The sequence below is a fragment of the Symphalangus syndactylus genome, chromosome 16, assembly GCF_028878055.3.
Source record: "Symphalangus syndactylus isolate Jambi chromosome 16, NHGRI_mSymSyn1-v2.1_pri, whole genome shotgun sequence".
Classification (NCBI taxonomy): Eukaryota; Metazoa; Chordata; class Mammalia; order Primates; family Hylobatidae; genus Symphalangus; species Symphalangus syndactylus.
This window is the reverse complement of record NC_072438.2, coordinates 53,967,211-53,995,000: the sequence shown is the minus strand read 5'-3', so window position 1 is coordinate 53,995,000 and position 27,790 is coordinate 53,967,211. Positions and strand designations below refer to the sequence as shown.

Sequence of the window (27,790 nt, the reverse complement as noted above, 5' to 3'; positions counted from 1 at the left end):
AAATATTATTTTCTCTCCTCTTTGTATGTTAATCAAATCCACCTGTTTTGGCCAAGGCTCAATTTAAATCCTGCTTTCTTTGTGTACCTTTGTACTTTGCCTGCCCATAGTCACCTCCAAAACTTTCTCCCAACATTTATTGAGTGCTTACTGTGTGAGAGATAAAGTGTTAGGTGTCAAGGATATATGCAGCACAACTAGCATCCTTACCATCAAAAACCCTTAGCACTGACTTTTACAACAGAATTTACAAACTCAGCCACCTACAGGGACCAAGAAGCATGGCTGAGTAGAGCCAGGTGAAAGTAAGTAATTGAGTGAAGCTAGGGAATGGTGATGCCTATGGGGCCTCAGAGAGCAGATGTCTAAGGAGGGGACTGCAGCTCAGCTCCAGTTGACAACTACACTGAATGGACTAGACTCTAGTGTTGCCAGATCACCCCCTTTACCAGAAAACCTGGACATATTGATTTTTATTTTGTCTTTCCTTAAAGTTGGCTCAATAGTGTAAAAACGATCTTCAGGTCAGATGAAACATATCTGTGTCCAGATCTGACTTTTGCTTAGCCAGTTAGGGACCTCTTTTTTTTTTTCCATTCACATATCCTTTAGCATATATTACTTTGTGTTGATGTTGATTTTTAGGTTTCAGTCCTATTTTCCCAACCAGAGCTATTCAGGTGCTCAGGAGATAATGAGGGCCTGGACTAGGACAAGGTAGCAGAAAGAAAAGGAAAACTACACTAAAGAGGAACTTTTGAAAAATGTTTAAAATAGAAATGAAATTGATTTGGCAACTGATTAGATTTGTAGTATAAGGAAGGGAAGGTGATCTGGAAACTGTCAGCCTGTTAGGCTGAAAGGATTATATTGTCATCAGCGAAACGGGGTGTCTGGTGTGTGTTGCATGTATAGGGTGGAAAAAAAGAGTTTGTTGTTTTGGTTGAATTTGTGACATACGTTAGGCATCCTTGTGGTGGTGTCCAGCAAATAATGTATATGTGGTGATGACTGGGATAATGTTGGGGCTGAGATTATTTTAGGAGTGAGAGGCAGCTATGGGGTCAGTGAAAGAGACACAGAGAAACTATAGAGGTAGAGAACAAATAACATCATGCTATGAAGAGAAACTCAAGGAGGGAGAAGGGTATCCAGAAGGAGAGAATGGTCAATAGTGTTTCAGAGAGAACAGGGGAATGAAGAAGGCTCATAGATTTATCAATAAGGCCATTTGCGGTCTTAGAATAAGAGCTGAAGTAGAACCTGGATTACAGGGGGTTAAAGACTGAATTGGTAGCAAGGAGGAGAAGGGAGTTTGTATGGACCCCCCTTTTCAAAAGTTTGCAGGTCAAAGGAAGAAAAGAAATAAAAGCATTAGCTCACACATATCGGGATAGGGTGTCCAGTGAAGCTGGAAGAGACACAGTAGACAGGAAAAGGAGAAGGACTGAGAAAGGTAAATTCTATGGGAGTGTGTGAGGAAGTCAAAGATGTGGAAGGATAACAGGCTACCTTCAGAAATGGGAATTTTACACATGGAGATATGGGAGGTAGAATAGTTCTGAGCAATAGGAACATGTGCTAATGTTTGCTTGAGACTTGAGACCAGGTGATGGTGAAGGTCATTGGGAATAATAAGCCAGATGCAGTCTCTCTACTGTATGTCTATAATTGAAAAAGTCACGTACATGAAAGTTGACATTACTAAGGATGGTAGGGTTGAAGTGATGAGGACCAAAATGCTTGAATTCTTTAAGGAGGGAGAAGTACGTTAGAAGATAAGGACTGGAACACATGATTTTGTTAGGTACTTTGGAATAGCCAAGATAATCACAAAATATAAATTTTGTCCATAAGAGATCATTACCTCCTTAGAGATATAAGAGTGAAGAATAATATTGGGAGTGACAAGTTTTCAATCAAACTCTAAATGGCATAATGTAAATCATGATTAGGGATTCATCAAAGTGAGAAATCACTGGGGGTCACAGAAGCCTTCTTGTAACAGTGGGCCTTGCATTGAGTTTTAAAGGATGGGTAGAGGACAGAACAAAAATTGAGAGTTGAAAACTGTTATTATTCTAGTTTTATTATCTACTCAGAAATGGACTTGGATTTGCATTTCCCTGATGGCCAGTGATGATGAGCATTTTTTCATGTGTTTTTTGGCTGCATAAATGTCTTCGTTTGAGAAGTTCACACCAGTTAGAATGGTGATCATTAAAAAGTCAGGAAACAACAGGTGCTGTAGGGGATGTGGAGAAATAGGAACACTTTTACACTGTTGGTGGGACTGTAAACTAGTTCAACCATTGTGGAAGTCAGTGTGGCGATTCCTCATGGATTTAGAACTAGAAAAACCATTTGACCCAGCCATCCCATTACTGGGTATATAACCAAAAAAATCATGCTGCTATAAAGACACATGCACACATATGTTTATTGCAGCACTATTCACAATAGCAAAGAGTTGGAACCAACCCAAATGTCCAACAATGATAGACTGGATTAAGAAAATATGGCACATATACACCATGAAATACTATGCAGCCATAAAAAATGGTGAGTTCATGTCTTTTGTAGGGACATGGATGAAGCTGGAAACCATCATTCTCAGCAAACTATCGCAAGGACAAAAAACCAAACACCGCATGTTCTCACTCATAGGTGGGAATTGAACAATGAGAACACATGGACACGGGAAGGGGAGCATCACACACCGGGGCCTGTTATGGGTTAGGGGGAGCGGGGAGAGATAGCATTAGGAGATATACCTAATGTTAAATGACGAGTTAATGGGTGCAGCACACCAACATGGCACATGTATACATATGTAACAAACCTGCACGTTGTGCACATGTACCCTAAAACTTAAAGTATAATAAAAATAAAAAAGAATAAAAAAAACCAAATGGACTTGGATAAGTCTGGGTCTCAGTTCCCTTATCTATAAATGGAAGGTTTTCATTAGGTAATCTCAAGGGTTGGCTTCCAATCTTTGACAGTTTTTGATTGTGAAGAACATTCCAGGTGGAGGACAGAGCATTCTGAAAAAATGCTTGTAAAATGGAACCACCTGATCTGCACTCTATGCATCGTTAAGTTACATTATTATGAATCTCTCTAAGTAAAAAAAAAGTTGCTAGAATTTAGAATCGGCTAGTGAAGCATACGGATGCTCCTAATTAAACAGAAGTCATAGATAACAAGGTACATTTTATTAAGCTATTTTGGTTAACGTTGGTGCAGATTCAAATGTGCCTAAAACTTGTAGGAGGTTTACCAGTTTGTGCAAATCCCTCAATATTCTCTGTCACTGAGCTAGAAATCATAGCATTAAGTGGTTTGACATTTAAGATGATGGATCTAGTTCTGCAACTATCCATGAAAGCTGATTTCATTACTATAGAGTTATATCAACATTACCATGTTCTTTTTCAGGAAAATTTTTAAAGTAGCTGTATAACAATTCTTGCCCACTTCCATTTTCTTTCTTATCCAGTGTAGGACTTGCCCTAAAGGCTGATGTTAACAGACTGTGTGTGTGTGTGTGTGTGTGTACATGCTCATGCATTTCTTCTACAGTGTGATATTTCACCCTCACCCTCCAGCTTTCTGCTGTTGGGTAAGGTATCTGTGTGGTAGCCATACCACTGCTGACATCCACAAGTTTCTTGTTGGCTCTGCTGTAACCTGTTCCCCTTGGAGAAGAGCGGCTTTCCCTTTGCCTCAACCATATCAGGGCATCTAAGGTATTCTTATATCTGAAGCTGACACAGCTTTCCAAAAATAATATCCATGGAGAAAGGGCTATTGTTTTTTCATATCATCAGAGGGAGCAAGAAGTCATGTTGTACATTGCCTCAACATCTGCAGTGGCCAAATGTTGCCTAATTAATAAATATCAAAAATATCAATATCTGAGTTGAGCACAATCCAGATTGAAGATTTTTAAACCTTGAGGCAGAAGGAAGTGAGGCAAATTAAAATTGTTAACATACTGGATTTCTAAGGCAGGTATAGACCAGCAGATTTTTTTTCAAAAGCTGCTGATGTTGAAAGAACTATTCCATGGGACAATTATTCCTCACTCCTCACAGTGCCCTCAAGTATGAGAATTCCCACTCCAAGTCCCAGGAGAGAATGTAAGGGAGGAACATGTATAGCTTCTTTTCTCCTTCTCCCCTCTCACTGCTCCCCACTGACCTATGTGGTAGGTATATTTAGAAGAAAGAAGCAGGCTTTCTAGGCTCTGTGCCTTCTGGAGTTTTCTGTCTCTGATCTGCCTACTGAGAGGGTGCAATGCAGATAGGAATCTGCATGTTGAACCCTCCTGTGCTTTTGGGTAAAGTCTGCAGTTGTTCATCAGTTCCAGTGACTGGGGAGGTAAGTCTGTTTCTGATTAGAAGGAATGACTGCAGTATGTTAATCATATATTCCTCAAACCAACATAATGGATTCTCTTTTTTAAAGTTTAAAGTGTCATTGAACCTAAATTTAGAGAAAATGAATGTAATTATTAATAAGGCTTCAGGAGGGCCAATCGAGAAACGCTTCCTCTTCCACTTCAGACAGATGACCAGTAAAGGGGAGCGGAGAATGTGGCTTGGTTCTGCAGCCCCAAGGGCTTGGCAATATTTCACTCTCACTCCACTCCTTATTAGACAGGCATATTTCCTGGCTGCAAAAGGTAATTTTAGGTGGATCATGGATAATCATTTAAAATGTTAATAGTAGTTCATGTATTCACTCACTCATTTATTCAGTCAATGTTTACTGAGTGCCTACTATGCCTCAGGCACTGTTCCAGACATTGATGAAGACATCGGCCCCTCCATAAGCAATAGAACATCAAGGCCCTCATTTTATAAGTTCAGAGATCTCAACAAATAAAGCCTCTTGATGTTACAGTCTCCTGTACAAACACTGGAACCCTGACCCCCTATGGATTCTAAATGTTTTACTGGACAAATACTTTGACCTCTTTCAAATGCAGGTTATCAGTGCCCTTTCCAACAGCCTCTTTGAAGTTTGCCGTCTTGCAACACGATGTCCACCTTCTTCTTGCCTGCCGAGCCTTTCTCTCATCTCCTTCCTGAAGGTCATGACACCCAGCCTTCAGGCCTGCTGATCACAAACAAGTCTTAGAGGGGCTCACATATAAAGAAAGGCCCTGGAATTTTACTTCATAGAGACCTGAGATGGCAGGGACAATCCAGCTTCTGGCTGGTGAACACTTTCCTTCCTTCCTCCAGTGCACTGCTTATAAACCACGTTATCTTGTTTTAAATTCTAATTCTGATGACACAACATTGCTGGGAAGATGGTGGTGAGCAAAACAGACAAAGTTCCTGGAATACTGGTGCTCACGTTGTTATGCAGGAAAATGGTCAATACCATCCCTCCTAAAATCAGTTTTTAAAAAATCAGGTAATGTTATGAAGAAAACAAAACAGCTGTATATATCTTTTAATGTATTTAGGAAAGTATGACCAGTTTGTGATTTTGTGCACATTTTTCTTAACATTATATTCACGCTCACATTTCATTATGACAAGGGAAAAATCTAAAGTAATTCACATTTCCTTATTTTCTTCTGGACCTTACTACAGAAGAACCTAAAGGATAGTGCTGCATGGATGTTTAGAGGCATCTAAATCTCAAAATGGCCAGAGCAGAACTCTTGATCTTCTCTCTTCCCATCCAACTTGTTCCTTCCACTGAGCGTCCCATTAGAATGTTACTCCAAGGGGGCAGGGATTTTGTATTATTCACAACTGTTTCCCCGAAGCCAAGAAAAGTACTTGGCATATAGAAGCATTCAATAAATATCTTTGAAATGAATGAATGGGGATAAATACATTGGGTATAGTGGTTAGTTTTGTGTGTCAACTTGGTCGGCTGTGGTTTCCAGTTGCTAGGTCAAACACTAGTTTAGATGTTGCTGAGAAGGTATTTTGTAGATGTGATTGGCATTTACAATTACTGTAAGTAAAGGAGATTACCCTCGATAATGTGGGTGGGCCTCATGCTATTGATTGAAAGCGTTGAGAGCAAAAACTGAGGTTTCCAGGAAAAGAAGAAATTCTGTCCCCACACTGTACTGTAGAAACGTTGGCCAAGTTTCCAGCATGCTCTGCAGATTTCAAGCTAAAGATTACGACATCAACTCTCATCTGAGTTTCCAGCCTCAACCTGCCTGACAGATTTTGGACTTGCCAGCTTCCACAATTGCAAGAAATGACTCCTTAAAATAAATCTCTTATTATATGTATGTTGGTTCTGTTTCTATTGGTTCTGTTTCTCTGAAGAGCCCTGACTGATACAAAAGGCATGCCAAAAATCATAGGGTGATTCTCAAATGACTAAAGTCCAGAGAACACTGATGTGATGGCTGTACTATTTCTTTCCTTAACAGAAATCTGAAGCGAATGTGCAGATTTATTTTCTGGCTTGGGTTAAGCCTTTCTTCCACCCCTTCCATCTCACTCACTCTCTCCTCTCTGCCCCAACATCCTCAATGAGTGCCTTAGGCTGTGAAAAATGTTGCCACTCACTGAATTGAACTGCTCTGGATATTTTCAATATATAAATATAGCTGAACTCATTTTAGAGTAATTGGAATAAAATATAATCTTGTTTTCAGTGGCGGTTTTAAAGCCCTGTCGAGGAATACCTCTGGGCTCGATCTACTTTGCAAACAGTGAGTTATTTCCTTCTTGCTAGCCAATTCAATTAGATGCATATTTACTGAGTGGTTCTGAAGCACAAAGCAGGAAACCAAGTGAAGTGGAGCTGGCTACAGAATGAGCTAATTCACTGTCCTCAAGAAGCCTACATTCTACTTAAGGAAGCCAACCAGTGTGAACAGCTGCCTTCCCTTGTAGAGAACACACAGTTGCAACAGCCCAGCCTTCATCTTCCCACCCGTCTCATAGAGTATACCATATTTGCTGTTGCTGTCAGTCATTTGCTCTCACCAGGGCTGCCAAACCCTGATCTCTTAGCCTGGAATTCCTGAAACCTTTTCTGGGGGGAGGAGATGGGAGGTTCTGCTGATGCTTTGCATGTCTCTTTGCATGTCCTGAAAGCTTGCGGCAGAAGTGGAAACTTTATTATAATCATTTTGAGAAGGAACAGAAGATTAAGTGGAAATGTACATAAATCTAAGACAAATAAATTATATTATTCAGGAAATAGAAAAGGAAAAAAAAAACAAAAATAATGCTGTGGTTTCCAGTTGCTAGGTCAAACACTAGTTTAGATGTTGCTGAGAAGGTATTTTGTAGATGTGATTGGCATTTACAGTTACTGTAAGTAAAGGAGATTACACTCGATAATGTGGGTGGGCCTCATGCTATTGATTGAAAGAATTGAGAGCAAAAACTAGCAATTTTCCAGAACAGTACTCAGGTAGGTACATTCATCCTGGATTCCTTTCTTTTCCTTATTTCTCCCATTCTGTGTTTTAGTAGGTCCGAGTTGCTCTACTTTTAAATAGATCCTGATTCTGTTGACTTTTTTGTCTTTTTTTTTTTTTTTTTAATTTTTATGAGCACATAGCAGGTATATTCCATGTCTTGTTCTTTCCACCATCACCTCTTGCATCTTAAGTGATCTTCCTCTTTCCAGAAATGTTGCCCTGTGGTCCCATCTCTACATAGAAGCTGGAATGATCCTTTAACAATGTAAAACAGGGCGACAGAGTGAGACTCCGTCTCAAAGAAAAAAAGAAGTGCAAAACAGGCCGGGCGCAGTGGCTCATGCAGGTAATCCCAGCAATTTGGGAGGCTGAAGTGGGCTGATCACCTGAGGTCAGGAGTTCTAAACCAGCCTGGCCAACATGGTGAAACCCCGTCTCTACTAAAAATACAAAAATTAGCTGGGTGTGGTGGCGGGTGCCTGTAGTCCCAGCTACTCAGGGAGGCTGAGGCATGAGAATCGTTTGAACCCGGGAGGCAGAGGTTGCAGTGAGCCAAGATCGTGCCACTGCACTCCAACCTAGGCGACAGAGGGAGACTCTGTCTCAAAAAAAGAAAAAGTAAAACAAATGATGTCTATTTATATCTTCTGTTTACTCTGTTTATATCTTCTAGTTACTTTTCACGACATAGAATGAATTCCAAATTTCTTATTCTAGTCAAAAAAGCACCATGTGGTTTGGTTCCTGTGGGTACCTCAGCTCTCATTTCCTACCAGGCTGCTCTTTGAGCACTGCTCCAGCCACACTGGCCTTATTTTGGCTGTCTCTTGATGCTCCTAAGTCTGCAGGGCATTTTCACCTGCTATGCTTCTCTTGTGCAATGCTGTTTCTTGCCCACATTGTTACCTGGCTAGCTTCTCATCATTTTCTTTACCATAATTATCATCATTTGCCATTATATCATGCGTTTATTCACATATTTGTCAATTACCTCAACTGGAATATAAGCTCCAGGAGGCCAGGTGCTTTTTTTGTTGTTCATCACTACTCAGTATGTCCTCCTTGCTTTTCCAGAACTGAGCCTAAGATATCTTTTGCTGAGTAAATGTCTGCAGAATGGGGAAATCTGAAACTTACACTTTGAGCCATCTCTCTGAACTCTGAGTTTCAATGGCCAAGGACACCTGCAGAGGTGGCTAGAATGTCTAGGATCTCCAGGGTTGTGGTTCTCAGACATTGAGGTGTATCTGAGTGAATTGGGAAGCTTGCTAAAAACACCAGTTTGAGTTCATCTCATTTTAGATTAAGATCCTCCTAGTCTGTATTCCACCCAAACATCCCAAGAGTCCTAGTAGGTTGTGGTGGATACCTATTAGTTTGACCTGTCTGATTCCATTCTACCTTCCTCTGATGATAATGCCCTTATATTCTTTTGGTGCACGTAGTTGAAGTATGCCTAATTGCATCTTCTAGGTTCCAGGGACATGCATGTGATCTAGACCTAGGCATTTAGCATTTTCCATCTTCCTGGTGAGAAGAATTGACTTCTGCATGAAAATATGACAAGTTTGTCCAAAAAGACTCAATCCTAGGCCTTTTTAAATTAGAACTATTGGGTATAAGAAATAATTTTGTGCTAGGGTAAAAGAGCTTTGCCACTATAAACTTGGAACTTTGGGACCACCATGAGGGAAGGGTCAAAACAAAGTCAATATAAAAGAAAGCAGAATTAAGAGATGAAGAGAGATACTTCTGACAAATTGTTTGGATACCTGGAACAGCACATGTGAAACTAGGACTATGCTTCGACCTTTCAGTTGTGTGGGCCAATAAATCCCGCTCCCTCCTCTTTTATTCTTAAACCAGTTAAGTAAAGTAGACTTCTTTCTTGTTCACCAAAAGAGTTCTAGATATCTGGACAGATAAAAAACAGAAAATAAGAGACAGAGATTCCTAAAAAGGAAAATTAGACTTCTGAAGATGGGAAATAGGATAGGATTAAATCAAGGCTAGAGAACAAAAAGTGAACGAAGCCAGATTTGGGCAGGGGTTTGAGGAATAAAGAAGTTCATGAACTATCAACACAGGCTGTCAGTAGAAATTCTGGATGCTAGGTATAGATGGTGAAAGTTTCATCAAAGGCAGGGTGAGTTTTCCAGTTGGTCTGAAGGCCCAGGCTCAAAGGCTGACAGATATGGAGCTGTTTCAAGCTGGACCTAAAGACAGAGCTGTATACCTTTGCAATGCCCACTTCCACCTGCACATTGCATCCTGGAATTAACCACAATACAGAGCTGATTCACATTTAGAAAGTTGTCTGAAAGTGTTTGGGTGACTCACCATGGAGAAAAGGAATGGGAGAGAAGAGGCCAGATCACAATACTAATATCTGGTTCTAAGAGGAAAAAAAATCTATTTCTTGACTATTGGGGATACAACTGCAAATTTGGTATTGTGAAAAGAAATTAAATCTTGGGGCCCCAAAATCACTGAGCTAAAGGGAAAAGTCAAACTGGGAACTGTTAGGGTACACCTGCCTCCCATTCTATTCAATCAGCCCTCTGCTTACTGAGATAAATGTGTATCTGATTCCCTCCTTTGGAGAGGCTAATCAGAAACTCAAAAGAATGCAACCATTTGTCTCTTATCTACCTATGACCTGGAAGACCCTTCCCTGCTTTGAGTTGTCCCTCCTTTCCAGACCGAACCAATGTTCATCTTACATTGTTGATTGATGTCTCATGTCTCCCTAAAATGTATAAAGCCAAACTGTGCTCTGACCACCTTGGGCACATGTCGACGGGACCTCTTGAGGCTGTGTCATAGGCACACGTCCTCAACCTTGGCAAAATAAACTTTCTACATTACCTAAGACATGTCTCAGATACTGAGAGTTCACAGAATGAATCTTTGGCAGATTCCTCTGGTGTCCCCTGTGACACGGAATGACTGAATCAGTCTCTGCTCACAGACCACCCAAGCTACCATTTCAGCCATTTCATTTATTTGCAAATGGACAGGCATTGTCGCCAGAATATACAACTGAAAAAGTTCCAGATGAGTATAAAAGTGGCCCAGAGGTAGCTTACTTAAAGCTTAGTTGTACTGTGAAATCTATCTTTCAAAACTCTAAATACCATCTCTAGTTTCAAATGATGCCTGAGGGGCTTATGAATCTACAGTCTTTATCACCTTAGAGGTTGAAACTCTCCTAATGTCTGGATCTAGCATCTGCACTGAAATAAAAAGATGCTTCAGAGCAGCTGGAGGAAATATAAATCAAGACAAAGCAAGCACTCCTGAAGCTTCAGTACAAATACCCCTTGACCTGACTGCCCAGACAGAGCTATCGAAAGTAATGTGTAATAACTGAACAAGGCCACTCTATGCTCCAGCGAACCAAGGCAAATACTGAGGAAATCCGTCAAATGAAAATTTTCTGGGACCAGGGCACAGATGTCATTTAAATTTAACTGTTTACAAGCATCTAAAAGTAGAGGATCATCCAACCATTATATTTAAAAAAATTAATAGTCTTTTTTATATTTTTGAGTTTAACTAGCGGGTAGCAATTTAAAATACCACACAGTTTGCATTATTAATGTAACTGCTGAAATGACACACTGAATAAATGAAGTAAATACTTGCTTTGTTATTGACATATTATCTGTCTGGACTTTTGGTTTTAGAAGAGGATAAGAAAGTTAGGAATTACAAAACCTAAGCAGGTGCAGGGATGATTATAACTTGCATGAGATGGTAATGCTGTATTATTATCCCACCTAAATATGAAGAATTTATAAAATTGACACAGGAGATAGAAAGAAATGATTCAGACAGATAGTAAGGGCAACAGAGACCTCTGCGGAATTTCTGTTTTAACAAAAAGCAACCCCCAAATCGTTTCTTTTCTAACAAAGAGCAGTCTGAAAAATCAAGCTGTAGACATAGATAAGCAATTTGGAAGTTTTCACAGTGAGTGCTGGCAGCTGTGCCAGTAGAAGAGGGCTACCTGGAAGCCAGGTATGTTCAACATGAAGCCTCCATCTTCCCTTTCCTTTTTCACCCCGAGTACAGTACAGAGAAGCAGGCAACATGGCGCCAGCCAGGTAGAGAACCCACTTGCATAATAAAAAATTAGAGTGGGGTGGCCAGCTTTTTTGCTTGCTACGCAAATGGCACATCTAGCCTTAACCAGTTTTTTGAGCCTTATGCAAATGGCAGACCTGGTCTGACCAATCTTTCATGCTTTATGTAAATTAGACACTGCCTCCTTTTATTCAACTGTAAAACCCATTGCATTTCACCACAGACCAGAAGACCCGCTTGCGACCCCTCTCTCTGCAGGAGAGAGCATTTCTCTTTCTTTCACCTATTAAACCTCTGCTCTTAACCTCGCTCCTTGTGTGACTGCATCCTTGATTTCCTTGGCGTTGAGACAATGAACCTTGGGCATAACTCCCAGAAGAACAGTGCCACTTCAAAATCTTAGCCATAATGCTCCTTTGAAGATTACATCTAATGCTATATGGCACTGTGATTCAAAAGGAATACCAGAGGTTGACATAAAGCATGCTTAAATTTTTTTTTTGAAAATAAAAACGATAGGAACAGTAAGACAGTCTGGAGCAGAAGCTGAAGTGGAGTATAGTCTCTTTTTCTTATTTATTATGAATATATAAGAGTTTTATAAAACAATGTAACACTGAATGCTTTGTGTGGTTTCTAAAAACATCTTAAATGGAGAACAACTCTCCAGTATTAATTAATTAATTAATTCATTCTTTCAACAAGTACTTATTTGGTATCTACCTTTTAGCTACTGAGGAAATAACAATGAATGTAATAGACAAGGGCTCTGGGGTGTATAATTGGGAAGCTGTAGCTTAATAAGAGAAACAGATGTTAAAAGATAATTATACAAATAAACATATACTCACTATCATGGAAGTCCTATTGTGGAAAAGCACAGGATCCCATGAGAACAATTAACAGAGATACCAAATAATAAATCAAGAGTGGGGGTGTCTATTAAGGCAACCCCAGAGTAGTAGCATTTATGGTAAGAACTGGTGAAACCCCGTCTCTACTAAAAAAAAAATACAAAAAAAAAATTAGCCGGGCGTGGTGGCGGGCGCCTGTAGTCCCAGCTACTTGGAGAGGCTGAGGCAGGAGAATGGTGTGAACCCGGGAGGCGGAGCTTGCAGTGAGCCAAGATTGCACCACTGCACTCCAGCCTGGGCGAAAGAGCGAGACTCTGTCTCAAAAAAAAAAAAAAAAAAAAAAGAGAAATTGAGAGAAGCCCAATATGACCTTAAATTTCGCTAATCCTTTTTTCTGTTGTATACAATGTGATGTTAATTCATCTAATAAAAATTTTAATTCTGTGATTTCCATTGTTCCACTTTTATAGTTTCAACTATCTTCTGAAACTCCCCATTTCTTTATACACTATATCAATTTTTCCTATTGACTTTATCTTAAACTTTTTATTTGGAAACTATTATAGATTCCCAGAAAGTTGTGAAGATAGCGCAGAGGGACCGCATGTACCCCTCACCCAGATTCTCCAACTGATTACATCTTACATAACTATGATATAATATCAAAATCAGGAAAGTGACATTGACATAAAGTGTGTATAGTTCTGTGTAATTTTATTGCATATGTAGATTCATGTAACAAGCATTCCAATTAAGTTACAGAACTATTCCATTACTGCAATGATCTCCTTCACACTAGTTCTTTATAATCAGTCATACCCATCCCACATCCTTCCCCACTATCACTAACTCCTGGCAATCACTAATCTGTTCTCCATCTCTATAATTCTGTTATTTCAAGAGTGTTATATAAATGGAATAATACAGTATTATAACCTTTTAATACTGGCTTTTTTCACTCAACCTAATGCCCTTGAGAGACATCCAAGTTTTTGCATCTATCAATAGTTCATTTCTTTTTTATTGGATTAGTACTCCATAGTATGAATATACCACAGTTTGTTTAACCACTCATCTATTGTAGGATATTTTGGCTGTTTCCAGTTTTGGGCTATTTCTTATGAACTTTTAAATACATTAATTATAGTTATTTATATTAATTATCTTTTAGGCCAACACTTGAGACTTTTACTGCTCTGTTTCTGTTAACAAATGTTTTTCTCTTGATGATGATCACATTTTCCTGTTTCTTCTCATGTCTAGTAATGTTTTACTATATATTAGATATTTTGAGTGATGCACCATGGAGACTCTAAATTCTGCTGTCTTCCCCAAAGAATGTTGAGTTCGGTTTGGTAGGCAGTTATATGACTAACATATCATCCAGAATATGTGGAGACTTGGTTTTATGTGTCATTAGGGTGAGCCTAATTTAGATTTTCCCTTAACCCAAGGGGAATCCCTTATTCTTATGACTTATCCTTTACTCTTAAGGTATAAGCCTCTTGAGATTTTTATGGAAAACCTAATGTGCTTACCACCCCTACATTCCCCAACGGGCTGGATTCAAACTCCAAACTCTGACTTTTATATGGTGGACAGTAACTAAAATCTCTGTTCATGTTTCTTTCCACCAGCTTCTAGCTATTTTTTCTTTCTGCACTCCTTGGTATTTGTACATTTGTACATTTGTAGCTCAGGGATCAAGCTGGGGAAGTTTACACTCAGGTGTCGAGTTTCTGCTATGGCTCACTTCTGAAATTTCCAGGAACTCTGGAAGAATCAAACTCTATGATCTGACTCCTCAGGTCAATACAACTTCAGTTTCTGCTGAAGTTTTGCTGCCCCACATCCCTCAGCCTGGGACATGGCTTCAGGGGAAAAGCTGCATAAACATGGATTTCACACAGTGTGGTTCCTTTCTTTTGAAAGTTGATTCTCTTTTAGTTTTTGCTTGTTTTGTTACTCTCCCATGTCTTAAAGCAGATTTCTAAAAATGTGCTCACAGTTTATTATTTCTATCAATAAGAGGATTAGTCTGATACAAAGTACTCTGCCCTGTTTTAATATGATTTGTTTTTGAATTTTGTCAGAATTATGTCAATTTTTCTGTGGAAATCATTTGTGGAGTTGGTAGTCTAACTTTCCATGGATAAAAACATATTTTTAAAGAATCTCCTTTAAGCATTGTCTTCTGATGAGGACTTTCTCTATTCGTTCTCCTTTAATTCAAAATTTAAAAAGTCAATTTACCAAGAATAAAAGTTCACTGATTTGAGAGACAATGATTCTTACCACATTTAAGCCCAATGTTACTCAAACAGCCTGTTTATGAAATAAAGGTCAGTCAAATGGGAACATTTTACTTATTTATTAGCCAGTCACGAAGTCCTCTGCAGGACTTGTACATCTAGATCTGACATGACATAGGCTTTCCTCCTGCCTTTATTCAACCTTTATCATCCTAAAAAATTTCTCTGATATCCTAGTGTGGAATCAAAAGCTTAAAGTGTTTGCTTAAAGTTGTTTTGTAGTCTTTTTATTTTATCTGAATAAATTGATTCCAGTTTGCTTGACATTTCATTTTGATATGGACAGGAGACAGGAAAATACTGGAAAGAAGGGGGTAGTTCCCCAGTAAAGGCCCCACCCTGAAGCGTGGAACCCCGTGGCTCTAAATGGGAACAGGCATTTCCATTTTAGTGCCCAAATATTGCCTTTTGGCCCACCATGCCCCCCATCCTGTACCCATATAAACCCCAAACCCTGGGCTCCATGAGCAGAAGAGCAGAGGAGCAGAAGAGTGGCATAATAGAGAAGGAGAGAAGAGAAGGAGTGTCTGAATGTCAAGAGAAGTTTGGCTGGGGATGTTCGGAGAGGTGGCCGCGGGATGGCCACACTCCTGGGGAAGATTATCTTCCCACTCCAACCCCTTTCCAGCTCCCCATTCATCTCACTGAGAGCCACCTCCAACCAGCAATAAGATCCTCCACATTTACCATCCTTCAACTTGTCCATGTGACCTGATTCTTCCTGGACTCCAGACAAGAACCTGGGTACCAAAAAGGCACTGAACTGGTTAACACTTAAGCTGTCTGCAGATGGCAGAGCTAAAGGAGCACTGTAACACACCTACTGGGGCTTCAGGAGTTGCAGGCACCCACCTCTAGATGCTACCATGGGGCCAGAGCCCAAAAGCGCTCGCCCCGGCTCCCACACCTGCCCGTCTGCATGCTCCCCTTCCCATAAGGTTTGAGTGCATGGCAGCCCAACAGATGAGCATATCAGGGAACTCTCCTGTTTCAATTTAATTACTCTCCCTAGAGAACATTGCTTTTTAGCAACTGAAGGGCCCTGCTTTCTTCATTATTCTTTCGTAAATTCTACTTATCTTTGAGTATCCATCCAGTTCATGTCTTCTGAATTTTCCCATGACTGAACCTATGCCACCTTTTTTGGGTAGGATTTTCCCTCGTGACTTATCAATTAACACACATTCCAAGCTATGCAGAGGATGAACTAGTATGTTTGAAGGCAACTGAGATGAGGATGGGAATAGAAAGGAGGTGGCCTCCCAAAGTACTTTCAAAGCTGGTATGGTTACAATCAGACACTGGGAAGCTGCTTCTTTTCAGGTATACACCTCAAACTAACTGTGTCCTGTCTCATTTTATAATCACCTCATATGAGTATAATATTCTTTCACAATAAGATCAGAAGATTCTTGAGGGCAAATATCTTGTCTGCTTCTCTCCCCATAGCACTGAACACAGTGCCTCACACAAAGGTAGAAGTTTATTTGATGTGTTCCTTTGAATTTTAACCACTTGGCTGAATCCCTAAGTTTTCTTTGCTAATTTTTCAAACAGTGTTTATCCAAACTTTCGTCCTACTAAAGAGCATGAAGATACACCCTGAAAATTTATAATTTGGCCTAAGCTTAATTATCCAGCCACATTTCACACTACTCTGCTTTCTCCCTCACTATGTTCTTGCTCTACTGGTCTTCTCTCAGTATTTAAACACACAGGAATTCCTGCCTCAGAGCCGATGCACTTGCTATTTCCTTTGCCTAGAATGGACATGGCATGGTTAGCTGTTTCTCATCACATAGGTATCAGATCAAATGGCCATTCCACAGAGAGGTCTTACCAAAGTGTCCTGCTCCCTTAAATCTGACCCGAATACTCTTTTGTTCAGTACTCTGTTTTCCTTTTTTAAATTATTATTATTTTAAGACAGGGTCTCACTCTGTCACCTAGACTGGGGTGCAGTGGCCCAATCTCTGCTCACTGCAACCTTTGCCTTCTGGATTTAAGCCATCCTCCCATCTCAGCCTCCCAAGTAGCTGGGACTACAGGCAAACACCACAATGCCCGGCTAATTTTTATATTTTTTGTAGAGACGAGGTTTTGCCATGTTGCCCAGGCTGGTCTCAAACTCCTAGGCTCCAGTGATCTACCTGCCTCAGCCTCCCAAAGTGCTGGGATTATGGACGTGAGTCACTGTTTTACTTTCTTTTTAGCACTTACTAGTAACTAAAATTATCCTTTTGATATTTGTTTGTGTTTATTGCTTATCTTCTCATGTTAGAACCTAAGCTCCATGAGGGTGACGAATTTTGTCTCATTCACATCAGTATCCCAAATGCCTAGAACAGTGCCTAAATGAACAGTTGTCACCCTCTGTGCTATCTTGAAAACAATTTGTGGTAGATACACATTTCAACGTACTTAATGGTAAATTGATTTCAGTGAAAAATGGCTCAGAGGTAGAGGCTACAGAGATGTTTTTAAAGAATAAACAGATCATTCATTTAAATTTAATTCCATCCAATGAGACCACAGGTTATAAGATGTACCAATGAGAAAAACTCAGTTCTTACAACAACTCTGTGAGATAGACATGCTATAATATAATCTCCATTTTATGGATGAGGACATTGAGAGAAAAGGTTAGATAAAGACTTAAATAGGTTGATTTGGCTGAAGTTGTAAAGCCATTAGGTGACTAAACTGGGAATGAAAACCAGGCAGTTTGATTTCAGTCTATGGTTATAACCACTGTGCCTCATCTCCATTTAGATATGCAAAGTATATTCACTTTAGTTCTCTCATTTATTTACCATGCAAATCTAGCATTATTACTTTACATATGCTTTTACAAATAGTTTAGAATAAATAATAATGGACTTGGGGTTAAGTTCCAGGGTATATTACTAATCAATATAACCCTCAATCTAACTTCTTCATTCCTCAGTCCCTGAATATGTAAAATGAAGGCTTGGTTGAGTCTCATTAAAGATCAACTAATATTTTATTAATTGTTTTTAAGTTATGAGAGCCCTAGCCATCATGATGCTGATAAACTTAACAAGAATATTGTTAGGAATATTTGGTATCTTACCTGGACTTTATTCATCTCCAGTTTGTTCTTCTCATTGGCACTCTGGTCTTGTTTGCTAGCTCCCTTTTTCTGAGGGCCTTTCCCAAAGAAGATGTAATTTACAAAGGCATACTCCAGCAGAGCCAGGAACACAAATACAAAGCAACCCATCAGATAAATATCAATCGCTTTGACATAAGGGATCTTTGGCAGGGTCTCCCTGAGGTGGGTGCTGATGGTTGTCATTGTAAGCACTGTCGTGATTCCTGTGAAAGAGAAAGACAACACTTAGCTGAAGGCACCACTGTTAAGTTACTTTTTCAAGATTGAGAGGACAGATGCCATTTGCCATTTCCTTATTGGTGCCCCTGAGTGATCACAGTAGCATGATAAACCACTGGGCAAAAAGGGCAGATATTTTGAAAGACAAGGCATTAGCCTCCCTACATAGTCCATTAATGAATCATAAAATAGAATGTGTAGTTAATAAAGGGTTGAAAACTTTTTTTAATTGCACAAAATAAAAACAAACAAGAAAAGCAGATCAAAATCCCATTGAAATCCTGCTATTGAATGTCGCTTACTTTGTTACATGGCCACGTCTTTCTTCTTCCTTTCCTCAGCATCTCATTCATTGTGCTCCTAAATCTGTCTTTGTGATATTAATCCCTATAGCAGCCTCTACCAAACTGAAAGCTGGTGACTAGTTTGAGATCTACTTCATCCCATGAATCTACAGGACACCCAAGTTACAAGGTCAGTATTGCATTTTAAAATAATCGTGTGTCATTCATAGCAAAACAATACCAAAAGAGGAAACATGAGAAATGTCATAATTTGTATCAAGTGCTTGATTTATGTATATTTTACATTTACTATAATCTTGTTGCTTTGATATTTCAAATATTCTCTATTTTCTTGGTTCCAGAACCTAGAATGAATTAGTTCCCTGATGTCAGAAAACAACTTCTTAAAAATTTGAACTTGGATTTGTTGAAGAAGTTTAAGACTGTAAGCTCATAAAAGACATATTTTGTTTTATTTACTTTGTTATATATAGCATTCTTAAGAGTATAATGTTTGTTTAGCTGTATAACAAATATTTTCTGTTGATGGTGATGATGAAGTGATAATTGCAAAAAGCAAGAAGTGAAAAACAAGTTAGAATCTAGTGTAGATATTTGTTCTGCAATACTAATATTATACATTTGTATAGTGTTGTACAGTTTTAAACACAGTTATAAATTATCTTACATGGCTGTCATAACAGCCTGGAAATGATAGGGAGTGTATATTATTCTCATTTTATAACTGGGTAAACAGAAAATCTGAGATTAATTATTTTGTTTTAGGCCACCCAGCTAGGGTCAAAAGAGCATAGAAATGTTACACAATAGCATTTAAAATAAGCAATGAGATGAAAAGGTAAAATCTAAAATTTGATAGAGGCTCTTAAAAATAAAGTCAGAAAGTATAAAATAGATAGTAAAGACAAAGGAAAACTTCCAAAGGGAATGGAAGGTAGCAAAATGAAGGGAAAAATAGTTTCGCATTCATTTGCCAATCAGATTATTCTAAATGTATATTCCCGGATTTGACTATTCAACTTTCAGAAGAACAGATAAAGTAGGAGGTCAGGGCTACCATACAAAAAATTAAAGTGGTTCAGATCAGTAATAAATTCTAATGTGCTGGACTGATATAAAATGCCATAATGAGTGGTCTTTCTTATTTCTTTGAAAAAACCTTTAAATTTCACCTGATACAATTCTAGCTAATGTGCTCCACAGCAATGAATGAGTCACTTACAAATTCACCAATTGCATTTCTGCTTCTACTGCTTGTTTTACATTTTTTTTTTTTTTTTGAGAGGGAGTCTCGCTGTCGCCGAGGCTGGAGTGCAGTGGCGTGATCTTGGCTCACTGCAGGCTCTGCCCTGGGGGTTCACGCCATTCTCCTGCCTCAGCCTTTTTAAGCAAAAAGTGTTAGTAAATGAATGCTATTTTAAGTTACATACGTCTTAAAATATCTCAAGTTTTACAGTCCAAAGAATAGCTTAAACAAGCACCTTTATATACTGACATCTCTAATATCTCCAATTAAAATAGTATTAGCTTTGAGGATAGAATAGTAAGGAAAACCACAGTTCACAAACTTACTAGTTATTATTTTCTGCTGTGGACATCATCCACTGTTTATTTCTTAAGAATAGCATATAGACATAACAATACTCACGTTCAAGTAATATGTGCAGATGCATATGTGTGATAGATACTATTATTTGTTTGCTTTCTTTAATCTTAGGCTATTCAAAGATTGATAAGGGGCTGCAAACACTTGACTTTGTGAGCTTTATGTATTCAGCCATTACAAATAGGCTGTAGTGATGACAATTAGTGTAGCTGTGAACGGGTATGCTGATCATCTAGTCCAGCTTAATAGTCTCCGAAGTGAAGAGATGAAATATGTTAGTTTAGCCAGAAATGATATGTGTGTGTGTGTGTGTGCGTGTGTGAGAATTAGCCCCAGAAAGAGGTAACTGAAATGGCTGTAGGATCAAATAATGACACAGACTTGCACATCCCCAGATTCACCAGACAGACCTTACACGTTCTAACCTTCCAAGGAATCCTTTAAAGTCTCAAATATAGCCTGTCAGCTTTCAGCAATTAATTAACCATGACGGGATTAGTTCTAAATTTTGTCCCCCCAAGAAGGAAATCATTTTTATTCTGTCTTGACCACAGATTATTAATATAGCTGATGAATTGTCCGTGCTTTATTCAAGCGTAATAAGCTCCATTTAAAGGAGACTTGGCTTGATACAATTTAATTTATTTAGTATTCAAAGGATAGTATTTCTCAGCAACTGACAGCTTGTTATTAGTCACAAGGTTTAGCTTTCTCCAAATTCATTTGAAAATAGCGCATTGTATATGTTTTTCACTGTTAAAAGCAGGGATTAAAGGGGAAGTCATCCCAAAGTTAGTAAAAATTAGTGTAATGAGAATTTAAAAATATATTCCATGAGACACTTAAGTAGTGCTAGATATATTCCAAGATTTTTGTTAGTTTGTTTTGGTAAAATGCTAAAAAGACAGGACATTGTAGAATATTCATTGTAGACATGCTTACATTTAGATGTTTTATATTCAGGGACTTGTATGATGATCTAATTCTTTGGCTTGCTATGAGAGAGCCCTTGCCTATAATTCCTGATATTGGTTATTTGTTTGAAAGTAAAATCTGTTAGCTCTCTGCAGTGCTGAGAATGTATTACCTAGTGCGACTCTGGCCGCAGATGCATCATAGTTGATCCAAAAAGACACCCAGGACAGAATTGTAATCAGTGTAGAAGGCATGTAGGTTTGCAAAATGAAGTAACCAATGTTTCTCTTTAGACGAAAACTTAATGACAGTCGTGGGTATGCTCCTGAGTTGAGAAACAAAAGACAAGTAATCAGACCATCATCTGGTTGGAACCACCTTCTTCCTTTCACAGCACCCCTAGTACATTTTGGGAGAAACAACCTCACCTGTTGTGAACTCCACCTTCTTAGACACCATCTTGTAGTCAACAATTGAAAATTGAGGAAGTTCGATTTTATTAACACCAGTTACTGCCCCTTCTCCTCCATTCCAATAAAACTCAATGTCGTCAGTGGTATAGCCATCTGAAACCAATAAACACAGCACAGTTAAACAAAGTTTAGGAAATCATTTTGAATACCACCTAGGAGCTGGAGGAAAAATTCCCAGCACTAAAGTGGTAAGGTGGCATTGCTTTAAACTAGGGTGGTATGCAGGTCTCATGTGGAGTGCTGTTTCTGTTGGTTTGTTAGTAGCTGCATTGAAAGAATGGGTGCATCTGGCTTTACTGAACTTAAGCTCTGGATCATTTAGTGATGTCTGATGTCACTGCTGCAAATTTATTCTTATTGTATCTGCTAATGTGCATTCCTTGGTTAAATTGGGGGATGGCTGAATTCTAGGTACCTGGACATGGCTTTGGCTATGTGCTACTTCACAACAACAATAGCACAACAAGCAATAATAATTGAGCACATATTTGTTAAAAGGATAACAGATAGTGTAAAGAGATGAAGTGTAATGAAAGACCAAGTTTATATATAGCCATTACATGATTAAGACATTAAAAACTACATATTTCTTTTAGAAAATTTGGCAAGTTTTATTCATATCCTTTCATTATAGCTAATATTATTATAGCTAATATATGCGTGAAGGTCTTAGGACTATGTAAATTCTTGAAAATGCTTTTATATCTTTATACTTACCAGAGTGAACTTTAGTTAATTTAAGGGGAATGTGTAGGGAACTGTAGATTGTTATAGAAGGGCCTGTCCTCAGGCCTTCAGCATGAAGGCCCTATGCTGATGGCCTAATCTCTTCCTCTTCCCACTCTGCTCCCACCTGGCAGTGGTCTAGCTGGGTTATCATTATGTGTAAGAGTAACTTGCATAAGAAGAATGTATGGATATATTTTAAAAATCTAAAAATAATTTTAGGCATATTTTAAGATCATATTTTTCTCTACCAGCTAGAGACAAAGAAGATCTTTCTAAATTCATTTTCTATTTAGGTTCACCTCAAATAAAAAAGCATAAAATCTTTTTTTCCATTAGAATTGCAGGGGCTAGTATTTCAAAGGTAACCACATAAGTTTTTTGTAGTGGACATCATGCTGACCTACTTTCGATTAAAGCCACTAATACCTTTTCAAGAGATAAAAAATAATATATTTGATATTTAGAAGTTGAATGCCAGGTGCCAAAGGGTCACCATCAACTTGTCCTTGCAAGAATGTAAGAAATTTTAAGCTATTCTTCCCCACACCCCTCCCTGCTTTTAAAAAGGAAAACAAAACTGTCTGAACTTTACTGCTTTAAACTGACTTCCAGATATAATCACCAGTGTCTGAAAGACTGAGACCCTGTTTACTATTGGACTTAGAATAATCTACATGGGACTGATTGGCATATTGAGGATTTAACCAAGTTTGGGTATGATTCTGTAAGACTGATTCTAAATATCTCCTTGAGAATTTGATAAAAACCTGCCAATAAAATCCACGGAAAAATATACACAGATAGATAGATAGATATAGATAGATAGATAGATAGATAGATGATAGACAGATGGAATTCGATGGCAATTTCAGGAGATCATGGATCCCATTCATGGATTTTAGAATACAAAACTCCTTTCTTAGTTGAAACGGTTAGTGGCAATATGACAGCTTAAATTCAACCCAGATTTCTTCCTTTCCAATTCCAATTCAACCATGATTACCTCTCCTAAGCCCAGCAGGAAGTAGTGTCTGGGGAATGTGAGTTCTCAGCCCTGTCTGGATCCAGTGGACAATGACATCATGGGATTTTCTTTCCCCGCTCAGCCACTAGAGAGAACCTAGGGACTGGTGGCATGGAGTCCTTGGGTGGGGATTAGAACAGTGAGATCAAAGAAGATAGCTGGGTGAAGGGGCAGTTGGGCCTACTAAAGAAGGAAGGGTATTACCACCTGGTGTGACTGTCTGGAGGAACTTCTGCCATCTCAGTCCTTTAAGGGGATGTGGGAAAGTTAAAAATGCGGGCTGAGAAATCGCCATACTGTTTTCCATAGATATTGTGCTAATTTACATTCCTACCAACAGAGCATAAACATTTCCATTTCACAACATCTATTGTTTTTTGACTTTTTAAAAATACAGTTTGATTTAGCAGTCCCACTACTGGGTATCTACTCAAAGGAAAAGAAGTCATTATATATAAAAGACTGCATTCGTACATTTATCACAACACAATTTACAATTGCAAAGATATGGAGCCAACCTAAGTGCCCACCAACTGATGAATGCATAAGAAAAATGTGGCATATATATACACCATGGAGTACTACTCAACCATAATGGCGTGAACCCCGGAGGCGGAGCTTGCAGTGAGCAGAGATCGCGCCACTGCACTCCAGCCTGGGTGACACAGTGAGACTCCGTCTAAAAAAAAAAAAAAAAGGAACAAAATAATATATTTTGCAGCAACTTGGATGGTGTTGGAGGCCATTATCCTATATAAAGTAACTCAGGAACAGAAAACCAAATATTGCATGTTCTTATTTGTAAGTGAGAGCTAAGCTATGGGTAGACAAAGGCATACACAGTGGTATAAGGAATGTTGGAGACTCAGAGGTGGGGAGGCTGGGAGGAGGGTAAGGGATAAAAAAATCACCTATTAGGTACAATGTACACTATTTAGGTAATGGATACATCAATAACCCAGACTTCACCACTATATAATTCATCCATGTAAGTAAAAACCCCTAAAGCTATTGAAAAAAAAGAGAGAAAAGGCAGGTTGGGTCACTGAGAGAGAGAAACGGAGAGAGAGAGAGAGAGAGAGAGAGAGACTACCTCCTGGTGCATCAACAGGGGATGACAACTTGGCTGGAGCTCACTATGCTTTCCATCTAGAACTTCGTTCCTTTTAAGGTGACCTGGCAGCTGGGCCCAAACCCCAAAGAATAAGTAGGAAAAAATAACAATGCATATAAGGAACCCAGTAGCCCCAGAGAAGGAAAACAAGTGGAACAGCTAGATTAGGTATCATCTAGTGAAAAGAACTGAAGAGGAAGCAACTAACAGCTTGAACTCTTCATTCCTCACTCTTGGTAAAAATATAGGAACACTTACAGATATCTGATTACAGCACAGGCAACATTTTATTCTAAAACTCAATGGTTTTTTTTTTTTAATATGTGAAATGTCTTAGATAAATTGAAGAGAAGATGGCCACTGATGAGGCCAGAATTTGTGGCTTGGAAGACAATTTTATAGATATTTGGAAAGCATGAAGAAACTATAAAAGCTTTGAAGGACTCATCTAGGAGATCTAATATATGAATAGTGGGCATTCCTGAAACAGGGAGTTTTATAGACGAGGAGCCATAATAAACAAAAGGGAAACACAAATTCCCCAGAGCTTACTAAATAAATTATTTTGCAGATTGGCAAGCTCACTATATCAAGTCATCCCAATATCATTCCTAAACTCCAAGGATGTAATAATAGTCTTAACAATCTTCCAGACAGAAAGTACAAGGTATTTTCAATGGAAAAAGTATTGAACTTCTTATACACAATGCTGGAAAGAAAAGATTATAAAATGACATCCACAGAACATCTAGAACATAGGCATAAAGGACAGCAACTCTGAGACCCAAAAGTACTACTCCCTGCCAAAGTACCACTTCTTGTTAGAGAACGTATATAAAGATTCAGAGGACATATCATCTAGGCACCTGCATGAGGAAACTCTGCTACAGAATACTCTAAACAAACAGATCAATCAGGACAGATAAGGGAATTCCTTAGAAACACAGGAACTGTAAAGAATCATGACTAATCAATTCCATGCAAATTAATTTGAAAATGTGGATTAAATGAGTAATTTTCTCAGAAGAAAGCATTTTTTAAAGCCCAAATCAGGAGGCACAGAAAATCAAAACAGCTTGATTTCATCCCTACAAACAAACAGATATTTAAGAACTGATAATTCTATTGCTACTTAAACAGTTCCAGAACATAAGCTAAGAATGAAAATTTCCAAATTATTTTCTTAAAGTAAGCAGAACATATTAGCAAACAAAATCCAGCAGTACTTTAAATAATAAAGCATAATCAATATGATTTATTCTAAGTTTAATATTATAAAATCTAGTAATATACTTCATTATAATAACAAACCTAAGGAGAAAAAAACCCATATGATTACTTATACAGATACTAAAATGGCATTTGATAACTTTCAACAGCAGTTCTCTCTTTTAACAAAGCAAAAAGCATTATTCAATAAATATGAGAAAGGGCCAGGCGCGGTGGCTCACACCTGTAATCCCAGCACTTTGGGAGGCCGAGGAGGGCGGATCACGAGGTCAGGAGATTGAGACCATCCTGGCTAACACGGTGAAACCCCGCCTCTACTAAAAATACAAAAAATTAGCCGGGCGTGGTGGCGGGAGCCTGTAGTCCCAGCTACTCGGGAAGGCTGAGGCAGGAGAATAGCGTGAACCCGGGAGGCGGAGCTTGCAGTGAGCCGAGATTGCGCCACTGCACTCCAGCTGCGGTGACAGAGTGAGACTCCGTCTCAAAAAAATCCCAGCTACTCGCGAGGCTGAGGGAGGAGAATCGCTTATACCCAGGAGGCAGAAGTTGCAGTGAGCAGAGATCATGCCACTGCACTCCAGCCTGGGCGACAGTGTGAGACTCTGCCTCTCTCTCTCTCTCTGTGTGTATATATATATATACATATATATATACACACACACGCACATATATATATATATATATATATATATATATGAGAAGATATTTCCTTAACATGGGAAGATATCTCTTTCCTGTTCCCAAACCAGAATCATGTTTAGTGTGGAATCAGAAAAACATTTCCATGAAAGTTAAGGAGAAGATGACAGTGTCTACTACCGTTGTTAATATTTAACATTGTTCTGGAAATACTAACCAAGACATTGGACAACAGAAAGAAAGTTGAGGTACAGAGTTGGAAAGCTGCTGGTTAAACTATCAGGAGTTGCAAATTATGCAATTGTATATTCAGTAAACCCCAAAGAATTAACTGAAGAGCTATTACAAACAATAAGAATTTGGTAGCGTAATGGGGTATAAAATTACTATACAGAAATTGATAACTTTAATATATAAAACAATAACTTATAACACATAATAGATGATAAAGACCAATTAAAAATAGAGACAAAATTATCCAGTAATAAATTTGGTCAGAAATATGCAAAACACATATGAAGCAACATTTAAAATAAATTTGAAGGGCAGAAAAGAAGCCTTGAACAAATAAAAGGCACAGCATATTTTTGAAAGGAAAACTCAACATCGTAAGTTTCACAATTTAATATGATTGCCTCATAATGCCAATAGGATTTTTGTTTTGGGAACTAGACTAGATGAATTGAAAGTTAAAATAAACAAACCCAAGAAAACTCTGAAAAAATAGTAGAAATAGGCTGGGGGTGGTGACTCACGCCTGTAATCCTAGCACTTTGGGAGGCCGAGGTGGGTAGACCACTTGAGATCAGGAGTTCAAAACCAGCCTGGCCAACATGGTGAAACCCTCTCTCTACTAAAAATACAAAAAAAAATTAGCTGGGCGTGGTGGCAAGCACCTGTAATCTCAGTTACTCAGGAGGCTGAGGGAGGAGAATTGCTTGAACCTGGGAGGTGGAGGTTGCAGTGAGTCGAGATTTCACCACTGCACTCCAGCCTGGGCAATAGAGCAAGACTCTGTCTCAAAAAAGAAAAAAAAAGTAGAAATAAGGGGCAACTAGCCCTACCAGGTAGTAAAACATTATACAACCTCAATAATTACGACAGTGTGATCCCAGTGCTGGAATTGAAAGAAAGATCAACGGGTAACAATAAAAAATTCCGAACTAGTGCCAAATACATAGGAAAATTTAGAATATGGTAGAAGTGGTACCTCAAATTATTGGGAAAAGATAGTTTAAGAAATCAGGCTGGCTAAGGAATTACTTGAAACAGCAGTTTGGACCCCTATTTCATGTCATAAACTATTGTAAATCTCAAATAAATTGTAGATCTATCTAGAAAATATGACTATACTTATAGCACAAGAAAACATGGGAGAATTATTTTATACTACTGGCATGGATGAGGCCTTTCTAACTCTAACAAATAATTCATAAGTCATAAAAAATTAACACATTCAGCTACGTTAAAAAAGTGTGGCAATAAAAATCTATAAACAGAATCAAAAGTAAATGAGAGACAAAAAATAATTGCAGTTCATATTTAAGACAAGGATTAATGTTCTTAACATATAAAAAACTTCTACAAACAACAAAAAAGAAAAAGACAAAAACCTCAATAGAATATAGTAAAAGGATATGAACAGAGAGTTCACTGAAAAATAAAAATGCCCAAACTCAATTATAATCAGAGAAATACAAATTAAAATTAAAACTGTATCAA

The 27,790-nt window shown here is 38.5% G+C and overlaps 1 protein-coding gene across 3 annotated transcripts in view; it reads right to left on the bottom strand.

Moving 5' to 3' along the window:
• Positions 1–27,790, bottom strand: part of GABRB1 (gamma-aminobutyric acid type A receptor subunit beta1) — a 434,372-nt gene that overhangs the window by 3,478 nt on the left and 403,104 nt on the right. For 2 of the 3 annotated variants that reach the window (XM_055246277.2, XM_055246275.2), the window contains 3 exons: positions 21,288–21,425; positions 21,032–21,184; positions 17,773–18,017 (listed from right to left, as the gene is read on the bottom strand). In XM_055246277.2, the coding sequence (XP_055102252.1) occupies positions 17,773–18,017; positions 21,032–21,184; positions 21,288–21,425 (536 nt within the window). The remainder of the gene's footprint in view (positions 1–17,772; positions 18,018–21,031; positions 21,185–21,287; positions 21,426–27,790) is intronic. The other variant, XM_055246276.2, reaches the window with a different exon arrangement.